The following is a 17,134-nucleotide window of genomic DNA, read 5'->3' as shown; positions in this document are numbered from 1 at the left end:
TATGAATTAATAGAAGTTTTGCATAGAATAATCTATGGCTCTCCCTCAAGTCTAGCCAGCCTTCCATAAATGCACTTGGAAAAAAACACAATCAACTTTTAATGCTGGATTTATTGAGCACAAAAAAAAAAAAAAAAAAAGATATTCCAATCAAAATTATTGTAATTATTTGCAGTTGATTAGACCTAACTAAGCTTCTGACTGCAACTTGAGTTCCAAACCTGTCTGTGTCTAGGGACAAATGCAGCTACGTATTTCCTCAATTATTGTATCTGCTCTGACATGCCTTCACTGCAGAATCAGCACATAGTAAATAACAGTAATGTGAAGAGTCTTTTTTATGACTTTTGAAATGCTGTACTTTAAGAGGAATAAAGCCAGCCACAGTTCTGAGCAAAGGATACGGTAAATACAGGTCACTCAGAAGACTGTGAAATCACCATGAGAGAGGTGAAGGATTCCAAGGGACAGTAAAAATACTGGGAATATATCAGAGCTTGGATGGACTTCAAGTTCTGTGTCAACATGAGATAGGACTGAAAAAATCTACACCAGGATTTCCTAACTGAGAAAAATATTAAACGTAAAATAGCAAGCACTTTTGAAATAATTGTTGTTCTCTTGTACTATCTTGATGCTGGGACAGCAGAAAGAACAGTTCTTCTTTCTAGAATCATTGGCTGGACACTTTGAAATTGATGTCTTTGCTTGATTTTCTTTATCCATATTCTAGTTCTGGTCTGTTGGCAAAGACTTTGTAGGACACTCTGTTTTAGCCATGCAGCTGCTTAGCTGCTGAGGGCCTTGTTATATATAGCTGCAAACCTCTCTTTCTCTAGATTGTATCAAATAATTGTTGAAGCCTTAGGCCCTGCACTAGTTACTCATGTGAGTTAGTCTAGATCACTTGTCTACATTAATGTGTTCGTATGCATAAATTCTTGCAGGACCAGGGCATAACATTTCAAAATCTCTCCTTTGCTTGGTACTTATCAGTGTGATCTCACATAGCACTGTGTAATTTGCCTCACTTGTGGCAATGTGCAAACATTTTATTTGCCTTCTCCCAAGGATTCCACTTCACGTGCTTGCTCAGTGAAGCTTAAAATCCCTTTGGGGCACCTTACAGTTCAAGGAGTAAACATTTCATTCTTTACCTTGCTAGTCACCAGCACTTCTTTTTTTAACCTGTCCTTGGCAGAATACAAGGATCTTTCTTTATATTTTTCGTCTGAAATAAAGGACATTAGTTATTTTCCCAGTGGCAAGGTTAGGCTGGTACTTTCCATGACTTAGGGGTTAATGAAAAGGTCATTGCAGGTCGTGACCATCCCTCTAGAAAATGCTTGTTAATTTCTAATAAAACATGTGCATAACCATTCCTTACTGGCTGCTCTCTTCTGCTGAGCTATGTGCCCTTTAGTGAATGGATTCGGGATCAGGATCCTTTTTTTTTTTTTTTTTTTTGCAGGAAGAGCTATTCCATTTGATGTGGCTTACTTGAGCAGTATGACATGGTAGATTAAGTAAAAACTTGTATTGATGGTGAATGGCAATATATAGTAAATGGGTCCAAGACAAAAGAAAAAAAAAAAAGAAGGGGGGCGAAGTGATACATTCCCAAATATCATGAGATAATGCAGACAGAAAAGGTTAAATAATGTATATGTGATTTTAATGGCATTTTATGGTGTTTTTCTCCCAATTCTACCCAGGTATTTATCTCAGAACCTGGAAAATTCTGCCAAAAGGTGAAGGTGTGGATTTATGAATACTGGAATTTTACTGATTCTGTAGCTATCATCCTGTTTATGATTGGTTTTGGTTTGCGGTGGTCCAACCCCCCTGTTCAAACTGCAGGGAGGCTGCTTTACTGCTTGGATATCATATTTTGGTATACTCGGCTTCTTGATCTTTTTGCTGTGAATCAGCATGCTGGCCCATACCTGACAATGATTGGGAAAATGGTAAGTACTGTGCTTTGGAGCAGTATTTCTGTAGCTAAGGCATCTGCCTTCAGGAATATGTAAAGCTCAGAAGTGACAGAAAAGGAGAAGTGGTGTAATAATTCACAGTGAATGTTTTAACTTGAAAATACCATGATTTTTTTTGTTTGTGGGTTGACTACAATCAGACTACACTTTAATTTATTCACAAAAGCCATTTTTACTTAGTTCCTTAGAGAAGGGTTGCATTTGAGTTAGTTTGCCAATCTAGCTTGGTAACAGGAGAAAGAAAAGTCACTGCCTCTTGGAGATGGGCTCACTGTGACAGGTTATTCCCTTAACTCTTGGAAACCATTTCATTATTGTTTTACTTGTTGATTCAAACAACTATATCCCTGTTTATCTGTCATAATTTCTGTGAAACCAAAGTTAATCTTGTTTCTCTTTTGTTGTAAGAACTGTTGCTGAACAACTGTCTAGTCCTGGGGAAATGTGAAGATTCCTACTGTAATTGGTCTCCGTTACTGAGAACTGTCTTAATACTTTTATATTGTCTTTCATGGCAATTGCTTAGGAGGCAAAATAATTTTCACTGCTGTTCCTTGCTCTCAGTTTGAAAGAAGCACCGCTGAGCAAAATCTTACCATTGTAAGATCTCTGCATTTTTTAGATCTTGCTTAATATATAAGAGGAACATGTGAAGCAAGTAGGACTTGTGGCTTTTTTGGTCTAGGATGACTTTAACATCTACAAAATTCTCATGTAGTCCAGGTTATAGGAACAAAATATTTTTATTTCCTCCAGCATATTAGACTATTACCCCCGGTTTTATATTCTGATTTGTAAAAACAGTGATTGATACTCTTCCCTAAAATGAATGTCTCTTTTACATATAATTAACACAACTAATTCTTTTACACAAACATGTCTTCCAGACAGGAAACATGTTCTATATTGTGATCATGATGGCCATAGTCCTGCTGAGTTTTGGGGTGTCACGGAAAGCAATTCTTTCACCAGAGGAGCCCCCTTCTTGGACACTGGCACGAGATATTGTATTTCAGCCCTACTGGATGATGTTTGGTGAGGTCTATGCTGGAGAAATAGATGGTAGGTAATTTTGAGACTGTAGCTCAACAGCTTAAATTAAATATGTGCAGAAGCATGTCCACTTTGGTCTCCTGAGTTTTGACTACCTACTGAGTCTGTTCTTCCTTAAACAGTTCTGATTCCAGCATATCTATGTCCATAATGAGTAATACTGCATGAATGAAGTTGAAAATAAATAGGTTTAAATGATAAACCCTTCAAACTTAGTGTTTCAAATTAAATATACTGCAAATATCAGGGCATAGCACATAGGAACTAATACTAAGCTACTTCCTGGTAAGGGGATCTGCCAGTGAAACAAATTTCCAATTAAGTGAACACAAAGATGCTGATCTCTTGGAGAAAAGTGAGAAGCTGACTTTAAGGAAGAAAGAATAAAGGAGGAAAAGAAAGGGAGAAATAAGTTACCTGGCACCATTTTAAAATAGATAAACCATATGCACATAGGAGAAATAAAACCAATCAATATAAATAGGAAGAATTGTGTAGCTTGATTATGGCTTTGACCTGTTTCAGTAAGAGAGAGGAACCAGGCACTCCAGAGATATTTAAGCATTACAGATGTAAGGCACTCTCATGCTACTGACTGAAGGTGTAAGTAAAACAGTCCCTAAAATAGAAAAGTAGTTATGCAGAGAGATATAACTATTTAAGGTACATAGTTCAGCATAGACCTAATTCATTAAAATAATCTACCATGTTGCATCCATTATTACTGCTAAAACAGTCACACGTATTTTGGTTATATAAATCAAAATTCTTTTAATGAAAGCACACTGTTAAGTTTCCCAGTTTAATCCATTTAATCACTTAATAATTCTAAACCTTTAGAAATTTGACACTTCCCAAATAAAGCTATGATTTATCTAGTGACTCTTTATCCAGCAGAATATGTCCTGAATTTAGGGGTCCTTCTTTATAAGTATCTTTCAAAATTTCCTCAAAAGGGTTAAATTTTCTTAGAAATTAAAAAGATTGGGAGGTATTTATTTTGATGATTTGAAAACATCCGAAGGGATCCCCTAATGTCCACTATTTGTTGCTTTACGCCTGTGGCGCTCCTGTCTTAAGGATCAAAGATCTGGATTTCAGCTTACTTGGGTAAATACCATCCCCCAAACATATTTCAGCTGTGTATTTCCCCTTAACAAAAAGTGGAATGACTGGCATAAGAACTGATTTGTATGAAGTGGTGTCTGCATCTTCTGAACAGGTGGTAACTAGGGTGGTAATAGCACGAAGAGGTCTCAGCTCTCCTTTCGCTGGAGGCTGATCTTTAATTTGGAAATTTAGTGATGTATCTCTGTGAAATTAGTGAGGACTATTCTGTTTCTTGTTGGGACAAATGAGAATCACAGGCCATTCCTGTGCTCCCTTCTGGTTTCCGTGCTACCCGTGTTCTGTATGTCTTTCATTTCCAGTTTGTGAAGCCAACGAAGACTGTCCTCCCGGCTCCTTTCTCACACCATTTCTGCAAGCTGTCTACCTCTTTGTGCAGTACATCATCATGGTCAACTTGCTCATTGCATTCTTTAAGTAGGTACCTTGGTATATTGCTGTAAAAGCAATATACTTACTTTAACATATATTGTGCCTGCAATTCTGGAAAGGTTTTCACCAAAACTGCCCTAGCAAGGCCACGTTGATGGTTGTGGTTGTACCCCATCAGCCATGGGGGTAAGTCAAATAAAGGAAAGAACAGTGGTAGCCATATGGTGCAAGGAAAGAGATAGTGAGAAGACAGCTAAACTCTTTTGCCACTTAAAAAGAATGTGACTCTGTAAGAGCGGACAATTGCAGGTGGCAAAAAGCACAGAATTATTTCATCCCTAAAGTAATTTTCCCTTCCTAAAAGTTGTATTTGTTGTGCTAAGAGCCTCCATAACATTCATCATAGGGTAGGCCAAGTTTTAAACTGGCAGATAAGCAGAAGGTGTTCAAGTGAAGAGGATAAAGTAAGAGTATGCTTTTCCTTTAGGTAATAATTTGAAAATTCTTACTTACTTTAAGCAATTTCGTATGTTCTAGTCTGAAATCTAACAGCAGAGTTTCCAACAATTTGCCTGTTAATGTGTGCTGCCATAGTAGAAAGGGTCTTTATAGTAATTCTATAGTAATTCATAGTACTTTGTCAGTGTCTTTATAGTAATTCTAACCCTTCATGTTTTAACATGAACCCATTGTAGTGGAGCAAGTTCTGTAAAATATTACTAAAGAGCAGCCTAACCCAAGCAGTTATTTATTTTTTCTTATAGTTCTAGCATTTCTGGGGAAGAAAAAGTCAGCTGCAGGTTAAAAAAAATCAAATAAATACAATAACTCATTCATATGTAAAAAAACCTGAATTATCAAAAGTCATTCTATTTCCTCTTCCAATAAGAAATCCCTTTCCTGTCAAGGAATCAAGCTATTATTTTATACATTATGTATAATTTTACATGTGTGAAATTGTTATCTGAATGATTTCTGGAACTAAAGCTTTAGTAATGATGATATGGTAAATCTTCTGTGTAGTGATTTGATTGTTCCAGAAGTGGGACCAGAAATGGGTGGGTGTGAGAAATACATTTAATTATGTTCTCAGAAGGAAAGTTGATGTTTTCGTGATTATATACTGGCTGTGTAGAATGACAGTGCATCTGAAATGACCAGAAATGGAATGTTGGAAACCACAACATTTCTTTCCTGAGTTTGGGTCTATCATAGTAGACACAGAAAATTATTCAGTGCAATCACATTTAACTTCACAGCTCCAATGAGTATTCTGCAGAAGAATGGCTCACCTAGCTGAAAACTATTTTGTTAGAGTTTTTCCTAAGCCTGACACCTACTTTTAATCCAATCCAAAGAGGCGAACAATGCTGAATTCTCAGTTAGGGTATGTATTAAAATTTAAATAGTATGACTGGGATTTCAAAGCCACGTAAGTGGCATCTTTTGCCCAGCTCCCATTAATGTGAATGGGAATTGGATCTCCAAATCTGTTAGGCAGCTTTGAAGATCTCATTCTAAGGCACTAGCTGCAGGCACGTCAGTTGCTAAGCTGATTTACCTCACTGGAGGAATGAGACCAGTGTTATATTAGATCTGTGGAGAAGTGTCTTGTGCTGTATTGGGAGTATTCCTCACATGAATGTTTTACCCTCCTTCTTCTCTCCCTCTGTGATTCTCCCCTCAGTAATGTTTATTTTGATTTGAAATCCATCTCGAACAAGCTCTGGAAGTACAACCGTTACCGCTACATCATGACCTACCATGAGAAGCCATGGCTGCCTCCACCATTCATCCTCCTGAGTCACATTGGGCTTCTGATAAAGTGCATCTTCCACCACCAGCCCCCAAATGAGTCGGACCAAGAGGAAGGCGATGTTGGACTAAGTAAGCTGGGAACCAAAAGAAATAGCTCATCTTCACTCCCATCACTGTGGAGATGAGTTGCAAAAAAAAAAAAAAGAAAAAAAGGGGGTAATGCTTTGCTTTGTGTTTGGCTGTTGTTGTGCTGCATACTGTGCATCAGTTCAGTCACAAGGCCTCACAACTCTGAGCTGAAATAAAGGGACAGCAACTTATTCCATAGGAACTAAATAATTTCTTATTTTAAAAGAAATTAAGTAGTGCCAAAAGTATAAATTTCTGTATGTTTGTTATGAAAAGACCAATAATTCCTTTATCATTACCTGGGGAAAGTAGCTGCAGAGCCCAAGAGTAGAGGTGATCCAGTGATTGCAGATGCAGAGAGGCTTCCCACCTCCTTGCTGCTTTTGTCCCTTTGTGCACTGGCTTATCACTGCACCTTACCTTCACTTTTCCCAGCCTGGAATTCTTTATGCCAGGTCTTTCCTAATGCCTCCTTAAGGTGATGCCAGTTCCCTGTCCTACTGTCACTAGCTCTGCCAGGAGTAGCCTGACCTGTTGTGGAAAAGGGACCTCAAGATACTGGGATGGAAATAGTCGTGGGGCTTGGTGCTGGGTCTGAGGCAGGGGAAGGGGTGACTGTAACATATCTAAATAAAATTGGGAAGCATTGGTATCTAGTATTATACAGCCTCAGCCTTTTTGATGCATTGTACATCCTTGATGCCTTATAATAGAGGTGGGCAGACCTGTGTGGGTTATGCCTCACTTAGAATTTTCTCTGCTGAACATGAATCTCTGAAGATACCTGGCATGCTCACAGGTGGTTACAGAGCTCAAAAACAGGCGTAGCTAATCAGTGCTGAACTACTGTACTGCTGCTCCCTGGTTCAGCTCCCCCATCATGATTGGATGCACCAGCCTGCCTTTGAAGGGCCATTGCTTGTTTGAAGCACAGCGAAAGTCAGTGGCATAGCATAGAGGGTGTCTTGTAAGGAGCATTAGGCTGAAGGAAAACTGCTTAGCATGTCTGAAAATCCTTGCACAGAAGGCTGGTGCTTTCCTTACCTTTCTCTCAGAAGGAGCATTTTTTTCTGTTTAGGCACCTCTGGGCATGTTTTCGATACAGTTTTGCTTGATAGCTTTCTCTTTAGTTTTGGTGTTGCTATGATTAACTGGTTTGCACAACGAGTACCCAGGTCCACCCTGTGGAAAATCAATACCAAGACACAGCGCAAAATTTTGGAGGGAAAAACACAGGTCAAATAGGGGAGAAAAGTGTCTGGAAGGTGATGAAATCTCATATGGAGTGAGAGGGGTCTTCACTGCTTAGCTGTGTGTTGCAACTGAGTACTACATCCTTGCAGCAAACCCTGCCTTGTTGCTTGGAACAGGCACCTCTCTAGCAAGTACCGGGAGGACTTTGGTACATAAAAAAGGACAGAAAAGAGTAGCTTGGAAAATGTGGCGTTTGAGCCAAAGAAGCAGCTTTCCACCATATGCATTTCTTTGTACTTCCTTGTAATGGAGCTGTTATCTCAGAAGTCTTGGTGTGCTAGAAGAATAGCACCGTGAGCTGCCCAAGTTATGGAATTTTAAACTTCTGAATGCTTTTTTCCCCTCATTAATCTTGGGGTGGAGGGTCTTAATGTTTTGTACATATGAACTTTTATTAAGCATATTTGAATGCTTTATAGATATGAGCATATTAACCAGTCAGGTGAAAAACCCCCCAAACTTTGCAGCTTTGAGCACCTAAATGGACTGTAGTTGTTGTAGGTAACTAGCTCTAAGTGAGTGTCTGGGCTAAAATGGAGTGAAATTTTTGTAAGGTTTACATGTTCATATCTAAATCTTGTAAATGACGCATGTATAACAAAGTACAGGAAAAAAAATTGTGAGAAAATTAGTCTTTGTGAGCAGCCATTCAGATACGTATTTTTGAGGCTTTAAAGAGGAGTGTACTGGATTTTTTGTCTGTGTGCTTTTGTTCCCTATGTAAAGAAAGGCAAAATCCCACATTTTTATGTATTTGAGTCTTTATACTCAAGTCAAATTCATGCACTTAGGCCTGATTCATTCTTGTCAAGGGAGGGAGTGTAAACAAGTTTTTTGACTGGATTTTTTTCTTTTTTTCCCTCATGTGTACTTATAAATGATTACAATTATTAACCTGCTTCATACTGATTCCTACCTCCTTTATTCAGAGCTCTACCTGAGTGATGAGGAGTTAAAGAAACTCCATGACTTCGAGGAGCAGTGTGTAGAAGAATATTTTCTTGAAAAGAATGAAAACCTGAGTTCCAGTGGCAGTGAAAGGATACGTTTGACCACAGAAAGGTGTGTTTTGATGCATATTTGTATTCTTTGTATAAATTTGTCGTATAAAAAGACTTGGATAAATTAATGTTTTTGAAGCTGGTTATGGCCACTTTGAACAGGTATAGGCCTTGTTAATTTGATGGAATTGTGTCTGTTTCTGTATCTGCATCTCTTTGGGACATATGTCAGGTGTGTCTGGGAAGCCTTGCTGACAGAATTGCGTCCCCAGACCCGTGCAGTGTGCACATGGTTAAGGGGGTACAGCAAGGTGCTGCTCAGTTTCACTTGTGCAGACCAGGTAGCACTACAAAAGCAAGCCAGACAACAGCATAAAATATGTAATTTTATTTAAAAGCTTAGTAGTGTAGGGACTCTGAGAGTATTGCTTGTGACTGGTAAAATTGCTGTTTGCAGAAACAGCCTGAAAACCACTGTAGCATTATTTGCAATGTAGTGTCTGGGTTTATCAATGCCAATACACAGCCACCAGCTGGGTTTCAAAACAGTCAGTATTGGCCTAATTAAGCTTTTTATTGAAATCAATGGTAAATCTACCATTAAGTTGAATGGGAACAGTTAAAAAAATGAACACTATAAAAACTCTTACTGAGTGCCAACAGTGGTTTAATCTAACAAATTTGTTTTGCCTAGAGAAAGAATAACATTATTTCCTGCATGTTAAAATTAAACACAGAAGCAAAAGAAACATCCTCTCTAAAAGAAATTAAATAACTAGTTTTGTTCAGAAACTGCAGAATTGATTACTTCAATAAGGTCTCATTTACTGGATAAATATATTAGTTACTCTGTGACAAAGGAAAGAAATTACTACTGCATATTGCCTGCAGCTAACTTATCATTGTCTTAGTGATAAAGTAACAGAGAAGAAATATGAAGGTACTGATTTGGTTAAAATTATTCAATTCCAGGCCAAGAAGTTCCTGCACTTTTTACTGGGGATTTGAGGATAATAAATAAATAAAGCTTTGGTTTTTTAGGCAGTTGAATTTCACCTGAAGATAACCAATGCCATAAGATGCATAGAATCTGCTTCCAGAGGCCAAATATGTCCTTGGGAAACCTGTTTCTCAGCAGTCTTTAGTATTTGAAAAATGCAAGATTAAAGAGTTTGTGTGAGCCGTATGCTTTTCATGCTTGCACAAGAAATGTAAAATGCAGGATGTCCAGCTGACAGGAAGTATACTTCATTTGCAGCCATACCCAATGTAACCTGCCATCAATGTTTTAGTAGTTCTATGTCAATGAATAGGTATTAGTAGGAAAACAGCTATTTTAAAAATAGGTATTCCTTGAGCAAAATGACTATTTCCTTAAAAAACCCACTGGCAGTTTGGCTGGGTTTTGTCAAATACAGATATTAATGGCAATGAAACTCACCATTAAAAAAAAAAAGCCTGTTTAAAACACTGACTTTTTGAAATGTATTATGAAATGTATTATTGAAATGTATTAGGTTTCTTTCATCATCTCTCAAACAGATGTAAAGATCTATGTTTTGGCTTTTTAGTTATGTTTTCTTTTTCTACCTAGAGTGGAAGAGATGTTTCAACAACTTAAAGAAGTTCATGAGAAGGTATTTTATATCAAGGAGTCTTTACTTTCCCTGGACAGCCAGCTAGGACATTTGCAAGACCTGTCTGCCCTGACAGTGGACATCCTGAAAGTGCTTTCAGCTGTAGACACCTTGAAGGTGGAAGAAGCCTTACTGGCTGACACAAAACACCAAAGCTGTAGGAAGCTGCCCCATAGCTGGAGCAATGCATTCTATTCCAAGACTTTGAGCAGCCTGGAGAGCTTGTATGACAAGAAATACCACTATTACAGCATGCCACCCTCCCTCTTACGGAGCTTGGTAGGGACTCAGTCTCCATCAGAGTGCAAACTCTTGAAGTCTGAGAGTAACAAGGTGGTAGAAGACAGCTCTCCAAAGGCAGAAATAGAAACAGACACAATCACTTCAGGAGTATCCTCTGAGACTAAGTCGACTCCTAGGTACGGGCAGTTTTTGCTGGTGCCTCCTGACCATCAGGGAGGGTCTTTTTGTGATGATGTCACCTTAAATTTCTCCTTTTTGGATGCTGCTGCCAAGTACAAGGATGAAGCATTCAGAGATGACCTGCAAAGCAGCATTGTGGTTCCGCACAACTTGCCAGGTATCAGCTTCCTTGGCAAAGAGACAGAAGGTTACCAATGGAGCCAGAGAGATTTCGTTATTCGTTTGCCATCAGAAAAGATTAATGCTGCAGAAGCTGCTCATCCCCTTGATCTCCAGCTACCGCTGGATATTGAAGAAAGTGCAGCATCCCCCTGTGATGGCAAGGAAGAAACTGAAGGTGGTTATGTCAACTGGGGATTCTCTGAAGGTGATGAAAAAGGAGTTTTCATCTCAGATTCAAAGAAGAAAGCCCTGTACCTCCATTCCTCCTATGACAAGGCTAACAATTGCCAGAATAATCCCACCAGGCATGTCCACTTAAGGGATTCAAAGTCCTTCTCCTACAGCTCTGTCAAGTCATGTCACAGCAGCAGCCTCTCTCAGAAGAGGCTGAAGCAAAGCATCTCCTTCTGGATCAGCCCTCCCTGGAGGGACTGGAGTTTCTGCAGAAGCAACAGCTTACCGTCTCCTAAGAAAGAGAGATCAGGGAAAGTCTGCAAGGCTGTAGGCGGTAATTATAAAACATTAAGCATGTACAGTATCTGCTACTGGAGAGTCTAAGACATCAAAAAATGTTTCTTTTGCACCCAGAAGATATTAGATGTAGTGGTGGGTAATAACTGAGAGTCCAGAGTTCCTCTCTCACTTTTTTTGTGTGGGTCTGTTGGGAATACCTGAAGTATGCCTGCTATCCAAGCTGCAACACACCTGTGTGTCAGCCACCCGGATCTGCCCCATGTCATGGAATCTCCATGTCTGTGGCTACACAGGCAGGTGGCAGAAGGATTGTGCTTACTCTGTGGAAGTCTCTTGCAGGAACTCTTGCAGAGTTGCAGGAACCAAAATACATTACATGATTCTGTAGAGACACATCAGCAGTATCAGAGATGGGTGCATGGAGAATGAAAAGGCATATTTTCTTTTTCATAAAAGTCAGTTTAAACACCTCTCTGTCCACCATCAAGTTTACTTACCAAGTGTTAAAATACATCTGATTCCAGTTTCAATTATGAATAGTCTGACGTGATGGATGACATTAGTTTTTTATGTCCTGTGATGCTGCTCATCTTTGCATGGAACTGCTTGAGTGCTGAGTTTGGATACCACAACTCTTTCTCAGATTGCTTTAGACATTTGCCAGTTCTCAGTCCTAACAGATTTTCCCTTAGTAAACAGAAACTTTGTAGCTTAAAGGTGTTTTTTGACTCTTTCCTGCAGAATCTTTAGGATCCTGTGAGCTACACCACAGTGAGGCAACAAAAGCAAAACAGCAAAACAGAGACAGAAAGTCTGGGAGAGGAAAGAGGAATCCAAAACCTCTTCAGGTGCCGGTATGGGCAGATGCAAGAGAATTGTGTATCTCAAAATTTTCTTCTTCATTCCTTAAGAGCATTTCTGCAGTGTGGTTTCATTGAAAATGCAAACATATAAAATGTTGCACACAAACTGCAGCATCTCCTCTGTGTGTCTGGTTTTGGTTCCATTTTTACTTTTTTCTGGATCTGTAGGGTTTCTGTTTTGAATTTGCTGCCATCCAGGGACTTTGGTATACCATGTTGATACTGATTTTGTGGTGATTCAGAACCATAAATCAGTTGTTGCATTTCAGCTTTCAGGAGAACTTGTGGAGGCTTCATGTAATCTAGACTAGACTGAAGCAGTGACCATATCCAGGGGGTTTACAAGTGTATTCAGGCAAGATAGGTCTCATAATGTTGTCTCCTGCCTGCAAGAGTCCCATAGACTTTTCTCTGAACCCATCAAACATTTAGCACATTGCAGAAAGTATATTGATCAGGTATAGGTATGGGGCAACTTTTGCAACTGTGTCTGTGTGTTCATAAATTAAAATCTATTTCTAGTGCCTATAAAAATTTCTGGGGTGTTTATTATCTGGAAAGAATTATCACTGTTTAATGAGATAAATACTGAAGGCTGGTTTGTTTACGTAAGATACACAGGTCAGCGAAGGGTCTCGGACTTGAACTTTGAAATCTAGTATCTCTCAAGGTATTAGGTCTCAAAGTTCGAATACCTTCAGATAGTGTGCAACTGCAGTACTTGCTAGACAAAAGCAACCTCTTCTGCAGTTTGTAACAAAACTGGGAAAATCTTTCTCAGTTGGGGTGCATTCATTAATCCACTGGCATTTCAGAGAGGCTCTGAGAGGTCACATCATAATGCTGTCAGAGGAACTGTGGAGATGCTAGTCATACTGTAAATCCAGTATTGCTTTGTCTGTGTCTTGGTAGGTGATTAGAGTGGATGGTTGTCCCCAGAACACTCAAGTGAACTCAGAGCCTGCAGAAATCAATGTCTGGGATGAGCAAGAGAAACACAGCAAGAATTGGCTCACCGTGTCTAATTTCAGCCAGCTAAGTATGCTACATGTTACAAAAAGTGAATTTCAGAACAGCTTTTAAAAAGAACTAGTAAATATAATTCAGAAAATCCAAGTGTCATCCACCATTTTCACCTTATGGCATAATTTTTATAGAATTAGACTTAGTTTGTCTTGGTTATTTGATGCAACATTGAAGAGGCAGAAGATTCATTGGATGGATAGAAGATCAGGGGAATCTTTTTGGGACCACTGCCTGTCTTCCATAGGAGATAGCTGAGTGCTAATCCTCAGGAATAAGTAGGAAGAATGATGTATTTGTCTCCTCTCCTGAAGTGCCATCTAAAGTGGCACCCTGGCTAATTGCAAAAAAAATAAACTCATTATTTTTCAGGACATTTACCCTTACAGGCAGTGCTGTGACACTGTATTTGTTGGCAGATCCTCTGCCTGCATTATTCATTTCTCATTGCTCAGAAACACATTTTCCAAAGGGAAGAAACTAATTCTGTATTGTCTCTTTTGAAGTGAAAAGGAATGGCATTCTGACTCTTTGTTTAGTATTTCTCCATCTCATTCATTCTCAGAAATTCTATGCATCATTCATCTCATCTTTCAACTTTGCTCTGATGTGGCTCACTGGTTTCATCCTGTGAGCTGCTGGGTGAAGTACTGGACAGTGCTGCGGCTCAGTACCACTCAGTACTCAGCCCTCAGAGGAGGGCTGTTCTCCAAAGTCTGCTGAAAAATGTGGAAATAGTCTGTTTAGCCCTATGAAATTCTGTCATTGTTTTTTTAACCCATTACTGGGTTACTGTTTTTTTAACCCATTACTGGGTTACATTTACTGGGACAATATGGTGTATAGGTGTTTATTTTATAACCCTGTGTAGTTATTTAGTTTATAGCAATAGAGTTGTTCATTTACCCTCTAGAAATAGCTGACAGCTTCTCTTTTGACTAGGTTTGGAACGTCTCCATTACAAGCACCAGAAAATTAAAAATCCAGACTTTGGTAGGCATACCATACCATTCTGTGATTACCTGAGACATTCTCGAGAGGTAAGACCAAGCATTACATCCTAGTCCATAATTTTGGCTGGGATGAGCCCAGAGTAGCTCTACTAGCTGATGATCCAGAGTCATCCCTGGATTTGCCAATAGAGTTTCTTTGTCACGACATTCCTCTTTGAGAGATGAGAAACTTTGTTGTCTGCTGAAACAGCGTACGTGTGGCAGTAAATGAGGGATTTAACAGCTGCTAACACTCTACTAAGATTATTGAAATAGGACATTAAATTACTGAATCTTTGAGTGGTTCTGAGTATGAGCTTAGTCACAAATAACACACTTTGATGTTTAATCAGGCAATGAGTAAGCACACAACTTGATCTTAAACTTGTGGGCAGAATGGATTAGAAGACAATTTCGAAGAGTTAGCTACATAGCACTCACTTTTTCACACAGTCATTTCTTGCAAAAGGGTAGATAAATATTGATAATAATTGCAAAGCATGGATTTTTTAACCATTGTCTTATAAACATTGTATTTTATTATTTACCAGAATTAATATGCAGCTCTGTAATCTAAAGTTTCTCTTCCTGTATGAAAATTAATATAGGCTCCTTGAGTTTGATGGAGTTAGACCAATTTATATTTCCTGAAGACTTGAGCAGGAATCTGGATTGTGGAAACTACTACCTGTTTTAAAATTATGTAGCTAATAGAAGAAATGGAATAGCTAATAGAAGAAAATGTACCATTCATTAATTTTATATCTCAGAGAAATGAAAGGAACTTTCCAAAGAATAAATTAAGAAAAGGAAATGTGAGCAAATCCTTTCCTCTTTCTTTTCAAGAGCACCAAAGCATCCATCCTTGTTGATTTCACTTATAGGACTTTTGGTTATTAAAATGGAGATCTTTCAAAGACTAGCTTATTTTTCACTGAAAATGTTATCATTTTTCCTTTTTTTGGGAATAAAAATGAAACAGGTAATTTCAGTTATGCTGCTCTGAGTGTTGTAGAACTTGAATCCCATATACCAGGGATGAGAGATTTAATGTTTCAATTTAAAAAAATGGTGGGGTTTTGTATTAAAAAGTGATGAGAGAGAGAAATAGAAATAAATTTACTGATTTTGTATTCTGTAAAACTGAAACTTGGACTCAAAATCAATACATCTTTGAATTGTGAATCACAGGATGAGCCAGGCAAAATAAAGTCAGGAAAATTGTGCGCGGTAATCAAGTAATCTGGTGTTTCATAGCTTATATTAAGATATATTCAGATAAAACTCAAGTGTAATATTTTTTAAATGGTAAAAACCCCTATTCTGCTGATTAATAGCAGTATTGGAGTTATGCTGAAACCAGTTGTTTCTGAAACACCAACTTCAAATTATTTATTCTTCCAAGGTTCAGCTTTCAGTATCCACTGAATTGTTGCGTCTCTCTCTGGACTATGAAAGCTTATATTTATCACTGAGATATAACAAAGTTGCTGCATCCAACTGTTCCACTTGGAGAGTGATGTATTTTAAAGATCTGTATCTTCCCGAAAGTGAAGTTTCCCGCTCATGGCATATCAGGGGCTCAGAAATCCTTCTTGATAGGAAGCAGAGAGCTGTGTAGGAAGCTTTTGTTAAAGACTTTTTCATCTTCAGAGCAAGGTACATGTGCAAAATATGAGAGAAATTAAAAAAAAAAAATTAAAGTTTATTTAAGTTTCAGTTTAAATTAAAAGTTGAATTTTAGTTGATTCTTCTTTAAACTTAGCTGTCATAAAACATTTGTGTATGTGTGTGTTTTGAGGGTTGAAATTGGTCTGAATACTATTGAGAAGAAAAAATCCATTTCTTACTGTCACATTAGGAGGACCTGGCTGGCCCATTTTTTCCTAAAATGGCTTGAAGTTTAAAAGATTATTTGAGTATTTATTTAAATATAAGATCTGGAAAATAATGAGATCTAAATATCCTTGGAAAGCTGCTCAGTGTGTTACGGTCTTCTGTTCCAGGGCTTATTTTCAACAACAGTAAAGGTTATATGTACACTGGAATTTTCCAACATAAAGAAAGTTCTCTAATACTGTGCTTATTAGAAGACCTTTAACCAGCTTTGTGAGTGTATGGAGGTATAGGTGGTGACCTGAGTATTTAATTAAAATGTCTGGAGACAACATGTAATACGGCAATGTGAGCAAATTATTTCCATTTTAGTGTAGGTATAGTGGTGCTATGATTCACCTGCCTGTCAGGGTCATTATTCATGTTAACAAAAATCATAGCAACAACAGTTCTCAAGATTGTACCTTCTTGAGCTGTGCACTGTGTATATGATAAAGATGTGCATATTTTACTGGTAAGAGTATCTTTCTTTTTTTAGGATTTCAGTAATAGCGTATCTGGAAACACCAAGAAAAGTAATCTGAACAGGAACTCCTCGTATGTATCATTAGTATGTTAAGACACTCATCACAGGTTCTCAGAAAGAGATGTCTATAGTGTCTGCAGGTTTCCATTTCAGTTCTGCAATATACTTAGAATGACAAATTCCTGAGATACGAAGAGTTAAGACCATTCAGTGTATTTAAGTTTATTTAAAGGAAATCTTACTAATGGAGATCAAAGAGATCAATTTAAACAAAATGTACGATTTTAGGCGGAATAGACACCCTTTCTAATTCAAACAATAACTGAATTTTCTAATTCAGTCACTAAGATGACAGCTGATGATTTACAAGGTATTTTCCAGCCTTAATGATTCTGTGATTCTCTGGTGATTCCATGGTTCTATGAGCATAGCCTCTTTAATTAACCCTTTTTCCAATCTAGTCAGATGAAAAGTTGTATTTGCTTTGCTGTGCTATTGCACGTTTTATT

At 38.2% G+C, this 17,134-nt stretch overlaps 1 protein-coding gene across 1 annotated transcript in view; it reads left to right on the top strand.

Moving 5' to 3' along the window:
• The window catches only part of TRPM6 (transient receptor potential cation channel subfamily M member 6), a 75,256-nt gene that overhangs the window by 38,277 nt on the left and 19,845 nt on the right, over window positions 1–17,134 (top strand). The window contains exons 21-30 of the mRNA XM_041422215.1: window positions 1,716–1,967; window positions 2,882–3,056; window positions 4,478–4,592; window positions 6,235–6,434; window positions 8,618–8,750; window positions 10,284–11,419; window positions 12,127–12,239; window positions 13,161–13,287; window positions 14,214–14,311; window positions 16,638–16,696. Of these exons, the coding sequence (XP_041278149.1) occupies window positions 1,716–1,967; window positions 2,882–3,056; window positions 4,478–4,592; window positions 6,235–6,434; window positions 8,618–8,750; window positions 10,284–11,419; window positions 12,127–12,239; window positions 13,161–13,287; window positions 14,214–14,311; window positions 16,638–16,696 (2,408 nt within the window). The remainder of the gene's footprint in view (window positions 1–1,715; window positions 1,968–2,881; window positions 3,057–4,477; window positions 4,593–6,234; window positions 6,435–8,617; window positions 8,751–10,283; window positions 11,420–12,126; window positions 12,240–13,160; window positions 13,288–14,213; window positions 14,312–16,637; window positions 16,697–17,134) is intronic.

The sequence above is a fragment of the Onychostruthus taczanowskii genome, unplaced genomic scaffold (assembly GCF_017590055.1).
Source record: "Onychostruthus taczanowskii isolate IOZ18803 unplaced genomic scaffold, ASM1759005v1 scaffold72, whole genome shotgun sequence".
Classification (NCBI taxonomy): domain Eukaryota; kingdom Metazoa; phylum Chordata; class Aves; order Passeriformes; family Passeridae; genus Onychostruthus; species Onychostruthus taczanowskii.
Note: the sequence above shows the minus strand (reverse complement) of the source record. Positions and strands in the feature narration are given on the sequence as shown.